The following is an 8,868-nucleotide window of genomic DNA, read 5'->3' on the forward strand; positions in this document are numbered from 1 at the left end:
GCCAGGCCAAGCCAAGCAGGTGTCCTTGTCCCCATCCCCGTCCCTTGGGGCTCCTCGCTGCAGCTGATCCCGTGGTGGCTGCAGGCCCCTTTTTCCATTTAAGCTCCTGTACCTGCCCTGTCTCTCCCCGCCCAAGCATCTCCCCCAACCCAAGCATCTTCTCCACTCCCCTGTCACGGCCTCTTCCAGAACCCTGTTCCTAGCGCCCAGAGAGGCGAAAAGGAACCGCAGATGAGTCCCCCTTGCCACACACTTGTCACTGCCACCCAAGTCTTTCTCTTTTTGCTCCTAACCCCCTGCTGCTCTACCGTGCCGGTGCCAGGTCATGAGAGGTTTGAGCAAAGACCTGATGTGTCTCTCTGTGAGGTGATCTCTCTGTTTTATTGAGCATTGCTTTCATTAACATCCTTTTGGTTTTCTAGGCGGTCAGTGCATTAGCTGGAGTTCAGGACCAGCTCATTGAGAAGCGTAAGTCACTTCTCCATTTCTCTCAGAATTTGGAAAGAACCTCACCTCTCCCCACAGTCCAGCTCTGTCTCTGGTTGTCTGGATCCGTGCCGTCCTCGCTGCTCCCCCGTGGGCAGCGCTCCCTGTCCAGGGACCTGTGGCTGCTCCTCTTTGGCTCCCCAGCGCTCCCAGCACAACCTGTAGCTGCACAAGTCAGCAAAGTGGCACTGTGAGAAACAGAAGTAAAGTTGAGCTTCCTTTCTCGAGTCAGCTTTTATGCTCAGCAGGGGTTTATTGTGCATAAAACTTATTTAAATGGATTTGGTGCTCTTTGGAGAAACAGGTTAGAAGAGCTGAAGCAGCGTGTTTCTGGCTGTGTCTGTCAGTCAGTGCAGGTGATGTGGGGAGGAGCCACTTAGCTTCAGGATTTTTAAAACTGTTTTTGTAATCAATACCACGTGGGCTGCAGTTCTAGTCTGCTTTGCTTCCCGAGGAGGCGGCTTGCTGTCCTTCAGAAATGTTTTCCAGGTTCTCTGATTTACGTCCTGGTGCCTGAGGCTCAGCGTGTCTCTGCTGCCCCGGGTGCTGTTGCTGGGTGTTGCTTCTTCCGTGCAGGGCTTTGCCGGGGCAGCCTGAGGTGTGAGCTGTGGGGAGGTAACGCTGTGCTCGTCTCTCTTTGTCACGCTCTAGGAGAGCCAGGCAGTGGCACAGAAAGTGACACTTCTCCAGACTTTCACAATCAGGAGAATGAACCCAACCAGGAGGATGCTGAAGAGCTGGATGGGTCTGTGCAGGGGGTGAAACCTCAGAAAGCTGCTTCCTCTACTTCTTCTGGGAGCCACCACAGCAGCCACAAAAAACGGAAGAACAAAAATCGACACAGGTTAGTGGCACCAGCAGCCTTCTCGTCACGCCTTCCGAGTTACCTGTGGTTGAGTTTACTTTCTTATGTGCAAGGAACTAGTCACTTTTTCGAATAACAAGCGGCTCAGGTCAGTTGTTTTGGTAATTTCTCTGGTTTTTAGTTGTGTGTGTGCATCCTGTAGTGTTCATCAGGACCCCACTGCCCTGTTGTGTGGAGGAGGGGAAAGCAGCTGAAGGAGCCGAAGAAGCGGTCAGCGCAGGGTGCTCTCCGGCTCCGGTACAGCTGTGCTTCTGGCCTGGCCCTTTCAGCTCTCCTGCCTGTGCAGGACAATGGAGCTCTCTTCCTTCCAGTAGTGAAGATTGCAGTCCTGGCCTCCTCTGCTTGCTTCTTGGTTTCTGCAGAACCAAGTAAGATAGGAATGTCAGTACTTTCTTTGGAAAAAGCAAGTTGGAATGTTTTGGGAGTTGTGGACACTCTTCACTAAGATTTCTCCTCCAAACCCTTTCAGTTTTCAGTGTCCCAAACTGAGTCTCTTTTGATTGTGGCATGGAAGAGTGGCTTTGTCACGTTAACCTCAGTGTTTGTTATTGAACTGACCTGAAATTCGTGTGAAACAAAGCTTTCCTGAATGCTTTTATGATTTTAGATGACCAGTTCTGCCCCTTAAGGTAATAAACCCTAAGGTGTGATGCAGCATCAGAGATCTGAAATAAACTCCTGCCTTACAGTGCTGCTCTCCATGGACCAACATAACCTGCTGCTTACCCATGTCTCAGAGTTAGCCCAGGGATTTCTACAGAGTGTGACAGTGCGCTGTGGAGTCACACCCCAGGGGAAAAAATACATGGAAACCCAGGAAAGAGGAGACACTGCAGAACTGAACCTCTCTGGAAGTGATGGCTGGAACTGGTACCTAAAGATTATTAGAAGTAAAGGAGCTTTTAAAAATTAAGTGTTCTTGCTGACTTTGTGTATGGAGGGGCTTTCCTGTTTGAGGGACCTTCCCCTCCAGTTACAAGAGAGAAATGTTGAAAGTGCTAAAAATTTACAAAGATTGCTGGGGGAAGATTGGTTTGGGAGGTGTAGAGGTAGGTATAGTACTTGAAAAATGTTTAACTACTTACTCTCCTTCGTTAGGTTTTGAGTCCTTAGTGTGTCTTTAATTCTTAGATGAGAATTTTCTTCCTACAGCAGTTTTAATTGGGCAAACATCCTAAAGTACTGGCTGTCCCTTTGGCTCCTCACGAGCTGGGAATCCAAACCAGTTGAAAACTTTTTTTGCCTGTAAACAATGGGGAAGAAGTTCAGGGATGACACAAGAAACTACATCTGTGAACAAGTTTAGAGAAGCAATCTGCAAAACTGAAGTACAGCTTAAGAAAATTGCTATTTCAAAGAAATTATAAAAAATTCTACTAAGCAGTTACATGGACAGCAAAGCTGCCCCCCTGCAGACACCGTGGGGTGCAGTACAAATGCCATAAATAATAGAAATTCTTCTGCTCCAGTACATAACCCAAACTTTAGCAACAGGAGGTGGGAAGGACCTGCCCTACTGACGGGTTGTGTTGCTTTGGGGTTTCTTCTCCACTCCTTCCGCTGAAGCAGCTGATGCTGGCTACTGTGGGGGACAGAATGGTGGCCGTGAGGAGCCCTGCTCTGATCTGGTATGGCGATTTTATCACCCTAAGAGACACGTCAGACACGTCTACGTTACGGAAAGGCTTTTGCAGTTAGTAAATGGACTGTTTTGTAATGCTTAGCGTGGCCAGATAGATAATTAAAAGAAGAAGATAATTAAACTTGTCTGTAATAAAAACACTGTTAAAATTGTGAATGCTGTTACTGAGTTTAAAAAAAGCAAACCACAAAACAGTACTTTGACAGCACAGCAAAGTGCTTTAGAGTGCATCACAGCCCAGAGTGCTCTTTTCAGAAGAGACCTGAGTGTCTCTTTCTTGAGTGCCATGGGAAAAAATAGAAAAAAGAGGGCAAGAAAATGAAATACTGGTGTTTCCTTTTGTTCAGAAGCTCTTCCATTTGCCAGCATACGTTTGAGTTCTGCTTGCCTCTTCCTGAAGAACTGGGAGGTGTTGGGCATAGGTGCCCTGAAGGTGAATTGACTCCACTGGATTTTCTGCTTCATATGCCACTGAGAGCAGTGTGGAAAGCTGGATTCAGAACTGGGCAGAACTGGTGTGAATAGGTAGTTGAACTTCAAACAGCTAAAAATAGGGAATCAGATGGAAGTTACAGTGAAGTCACAGGTTCCCTCTGAGACCTCAGGAAGGCCAAGACGATGATTTTCTGTGTGCTTAGCAATTTTCATGGCTAAAAAGTTTTTCAGGAGAAAACAATACTGTTTCCTCTTACAAATTCAATGCTGACAAGCTGCTAAATTACAGCTGATGTGATGGAACAGCCTCTCCAACAAATCCAGCTGTCAGCTTTGGGGCAGAGCTGCTGTAGAGACAGTGCTGGATACCTGTGTGAACGCTGAGCCGAGGGGCTGGGGCATCACCAACTAGAACCAGCTCTGGCCCATTGACCCTGTTCTCTTTTTAGCTCCCTGAAGGAAGCGAGTGCCAGAGGGTGTGTGTGTGTGTGTGTCTGTGTGTGTGTGTGCTCTGTGCTTTATGGGAATATTCGAATGCAAAGTTGGCCACTTAGTTCTGTGTCTCCTCCTCTGCCTGAAGGAGCTTTGCTTTGCTGTCATTCTCTAGACCCAGCCACTGCTTTCTGACCACCCGCTCACTCGTTTGGTTTTGCAAGCAGATCAGTTTTACTCTCTGCCTGTCAGGTAGTGTGCACTCTGTGTCTGATGATAGCTTCCTCTTTCAGCACCTAAAATTCCCTCCATAAAACCACTCTGCCTCTGTTCTAACACCTCTTTTTTTTCCCAGAAATCCAGCTGGGGAGGGGGACTCTGGATTGCCCAGTCTGGAGTGCTTTTTGTGCCCAATTCTGGTTACGATGTCTTAAGAGCTTTATGGCATTTGAACACTGGCTTTACTATTTTTTTTAAAATTTTGTTTTCTTTTTTAGTAATCTCGCTAGGGTGGCTAATCAACTAATTTATTTAATTCATTAGTATATTAATTTCTATTGCTTTCTTCCTTTCAAATGCTGCCCCTCAGCCCGTCTGGCATGTTTGATTATGACTTTGAGTAAGTTTGACTTGAATTAGTACTTGTGCTGTGTTGTTAGTGTGTAGACACCAATGTGCCTTTTGAGACCTTTCTAACCCATAGTTTATCTGTTTAATTGTAGGTATGTATATTAGGTTAGGCTGGGAAGTTTTTTTTAAAAACAGAAAAGCGTGATGGAGGTAACATTTTATTTAATAACTTCAGCAAAATTAAATTAACTTCACTCTCCTTTACCTTTCTATTTCATTTTTAAATAGATAAACTTTTTTAACTTAAAAACTTAGTTTGAATACTGATTCTTCTGGCTTTGCTTCTTAAGGAGATTAGTGTAGAATTGGATATTTCCTTCTGGAAAAATGTAATTAACTCAGTACCTTTGGCTCATATAATCCCTGTCATCTTAAACTCCTGTCTCTATTCCAAGTAAATAACCATTACCACTATGTCTGAATAATCAATCACCTGTGGCATAGTTACACATCTAACAAATTAACATAGAGCATGCGTGTTTAACCTTATTTCTTTATGCTGCATAACTTCCCTGTGATTTTTATTATGAACCTTTATTAACTCTTTTTTTTTGAGTGGACAGAATATGCATTTTGGCAAATAATAAAGAATCCACTCTCTGTCTCTTTGCTGCTCTCTTGTCCAGTAATATTGGGACAGTGATTTGGCTCAGCCGAATTGAGAATGTGGATTGAATTAACCAAATAGTCTTTGTTGTAGCCTGTGCCATATGCAGTAGCTGGTTCTTTGAACTCTTAGTCTTGGTTTAATGTATTGAAATGGACATTTCTCTTATCTTTCCAACCACAGGATTGATCTCAAGTTAAACAAAAAGCCAAGAGCCGTAAGTATCCGCGCTCTGTCATTGTTTTCATTGCTCATCTCTAGACTTGAGTGGCTGACTGACTCCTAATCTTAAAAAGCTTCCCTCTGCTGTAATTTAAGATCTTATTTTCATGGTTGAGGAATATCATGGTATGAAATAAGCATTGTCTTGTGGATTTAACAGTAAATAAAGCCAGGTAGGCTTGTTATGAAGCTAGATCACAGTCAAGTCCTGTGCACTTTTTATGGAAAAGGCTGTTCTGCGTCTGTCTTGTCATGATCTGGAGCATTAGAAGTGTCTGGTTTGAGTTGGTGCGTTCTTGAGCTAAGGTTTTTGAAGTGTCTTTTCTCTTGAATGTTAGCTACAAGAAAAAAATTCTCTTTTCTGTTTTGCCTGCAACTAATGGTATGTAGAACTGAGAGAAGACTGAGAATCCCAGCTCTGCAAACAGAATTTAAGGTAGAAAGGTCTTAATGTGCCTGTTCTTTCCTTTCTCTGCAGGACTACTAGACTCATCAGTGCTGATGCTTCTGGGATCTAGGTCTACATGAATCCCCGCTGAGAAAAATGCCAGTCGACTGGATGAGCACGATGGCAGCTCTCTGGCCAAGTGTCTGCAGATGGGAGTGACTCACTCTAAAGAACTTAGATGGGGGAGAAAAATCTTAGACCATGTACTTTGCATCATTTTAAAATCACCTGAGTTGCAGGAAGACTGAGGTGTAGTAGTAGTAGTAGTAGTCCTGAATTCCTGACTATTCTGTGCTTCCAGCTCAGTTGGGAACTTCCTAAAATTGGCTGATCTTGCTGCTGCCACCCCTGTCATCTGCAAACCCATGGAGAGGCATTTCTTTTTCCACTGGAACTGGGTATGATACAGTATGTCCCATCCCTGTTGTAGGACTTAGATTATCTTTTGTTGCTGATACTTAGCTCTGTAGTTTTGGTTTTGTTTTGGGGGTGTTTTTTTTGTTTGTTTTGTTTGTTTGTTTGTTTTGTTTTAAACCAAAGTGTATCCTTAACAAATTGACTTTTGGTTTTCTTTGTTTTAATCCATGTAGAGTGGAAGGTTTTTCATTTTGTGGAACAGCTCATTTTGATTCTTATTCAAGCAGAGAAGGAGGTGGTTAACTCTTCTCTAAACACCATCCCCTAAAATTTACACAGTGCTTTTAGATGCAGGGAAGGCTGGAGCTCAAAGCCATCTTGCTCTTTGCTATCTTTGAGGTTGGGTGGATTCTCTTTTTAATACAAACTTCTGTCATTTGTACATAAACAATAAAAGTTACATGTTTGTCTCTCTTCTCATGTTTTGTTCAGTCTAAAATTTGACTCCTAGTACTTTTTATTCTCCATCTGCTTTATGAGGACTTTGCTGGAATTCTTCCACTTTGGCATAGTCACTGTTCCTTGTCTCGTGACCCTTGGGGAGGTTTCCTTTGTGCTTTCTTTCCTCTGGTAGTCATAACACTGAGTTCTTGAAAGGATTGCCAGGCACTAATCTCCAGCTGTGTTCAACTAATCCGGCTTCAAGGTAAGACTTGGATGTAAGTCAGTTCTTGCTGATACTGGCAGAATGCCCGCAGATAAGGGATGAGCAGTCTGGATTGCCAGTGGGAGAGTACACGGAGCGATGAGTGTTGGGTGCTTTTCACAGTAGCCAGGTCAAGATATCAATGCTGATGGTGAAATAGGCTTTGCTTTTCTCAAGGTGCTGTAATGCATTTGTGTCTGCTTAACCACTGATGGAGAGAGTGTCGTGGGAGAGCTTGTGTCACTCACAGCCCCCAGGACAGGCACGTGCCCTCGTTGCACCCGAGTGCCCGTTCTGTTCTACACCTTGTGCTTTCCTGCTGTCTTGGGTCTTTTTCAGCTCCCTCCAGGCAGCCCAGTCAGTGCAGAGTGGTACCTGAGAGTGAAGGCAGCGTGTAGGAGCGAAGTTCTCCCTTGTTCTGGTGTCTGGTTCAGGGATCAGGGCAGCTCTGTGTTTGCTCGCAGTGGGAGCTGTGGAGTGAGTGGCTGGCACGCTGCTGTCAGGGGCTGGCAGCCACTTATCTGTGGAGAGTGTCGGGATGTCAGGGCTTAAGGGGAGAGCTGCAAAGCTGCCCTACTTTTTTGTGTTTTAAATTACAGAGGTTAAATACAGGGGGGGTGGAAGATCTAGGAAATGGCATAAACTCTCAAAAAGCCTTGCTTTTCCATAGTTCTGGAAGAAAGAAGTCTTAGCTGATGATTTTTGATTACTTGGCCTTGGTACAAGAGCAGCTTTTCTCCCACTGTTCCAAAGCAAGGATTGAAAGAGCTCCTGAACTTCAGAGGGTAAAAATCTTTGCTGCAGCTCTTTGACTCGGAGGAGAGCTGCTGTACCTTCTTGGCGAGAACATTGACCTGCAGAGAAACAGCAAAGGGCTCGTGTAGCTCCGAGTCCTGTGTGTACAGGCGCTTTTTTGTGGCAAAGTGTCAATCAATCAGCTTCACTTTCCCCATGATGTGCATTAGGGGTGGTGTGGGGACAAGGGGAAAACGTGACCTTTCCAGCCTCTGGCAGTGTTTGTCACTGGAGGAAGGGGACAGCTTGTGCTGATGAGGACGGTGATGGCAGCAGCCCTGGGGAGCCAGCGCATCGATCAGGGCAGAAAGCGAAAGGGCCAGCGCTTGGTTCCCAGTTAAAAGAAGCCCTTTGTGCTGACCTGCAGCTCTTCCCTCCCAGGCCCAGCAGCCCTTCAGCTGCACAAGACAGGGGAGATGATGAAGAGGCCGTGGGGCCCGGTGTGGTCTGTCCCAGCAGAGGGAACAGGTCCTTGTCCCAGAACAAGAACTGCTCCCCACGGCTCTGCAGCACCAGCTTCCCTGCGGCGTTACTGTAAGGAGTGGGGGACAGTGCGAGGGAATCCAGTCACTCTGGGAACATAAGAACCCGCACCTACAGGAGTGTTGTAGGTGGAGTCTGGAGCTGCTGGAGGCTGACATTTTGCCTAAAATATCTGTTTTATTTCTGAAGACTTGTATTTTTCTTCCTAAAGAGCCTGAGTGACTAAAGACCCCAGGAGAGCCAGTGACTGGCCTTGGACTTGGACTGCTGCCTGAATAGTGACAAAAGCTGAAAGCAGTAGTTATAAGTCATGAGTCCTTTGCTTGTAGCTGAATCCTGAGCAGAGCAAACGAGGGGTGGCAGAGCAGCAACTGTCCTTATGGCCACCAAAGCTAGAGCAGGAGAAACACTAATCCCCTGCACAGCCTCGTCACCAAGAGGATTACACAGGAGTGCATCAGCCCAAGCAGCAGCCGAGAGGTGACACGGGGCAGGAGGGACAGCAGCCGCCTCGGGGAGGGGTCCACGCGTGGTACAGCGCTGGGTAAGAGCTGGGGGGGTGGGAAACAGGCGTCCATGCTGAGCACGTCCCATGTGCTGGGCTCTGTCCCTGCGAATTCTCACCCTCCCTTTGGCGAGCCGTGGTCCCTGCAGAGAGCAGGGCGGGTAAGAGAGACCGTGGCTCCTGGGCACATCCCCTCTCTGTCTCCTGGTCTGCAGGGTCCCCATGGGCCGGCAGCACAGTCCCCCAGTGCCGAGG

General features: G+C 46.3%; 1 protein-coding gene across 1 annotated transcript in view; it reads left to right on the top strand.

Annotated features, from left to right (window-relative positions):
• The window catches only part of MEAF6 (MYST/Esa1 associated factor 6), a 5,924-nt gene extending 118 nt beyond the window's left edge, over positions 1-5,806 (top strand). Inside the window, 5 exon segments of the mRNA XM_029084809.1 lie at positions 389-468; positions 1,138-1,330; positions 4,450-4,479; positions 5,281-5,314; positions 5,798-5,806. Coding sequence (XP_028940642.1) covers positions 389-468; positions 1,138-1,330; positions 4,450-4,479; positions 5,281-5,314; positions 5,798-5,806 — 346 coding nt within the window.
• Positions 5,807-8,868: the final 3,062 nt, after the last annotated feature.

This window comes from Antrostomus carolinensis, unplaced genomic scaffold (genome assembly GCF_000700745.2).
Source record: "Antrostomus carolinensis isolate BGI_N321 unplaced genomic scaffold, ASM70074v2 scaffold26384, whole genome shotgun sequence".
Taxonomy (NCBI): Eukaryota; Metazoa; Chordata; class Aves; order Caprimulgiformes; family Caprimulgidae; genus Antrostomus; species Antrostomus carolinensis.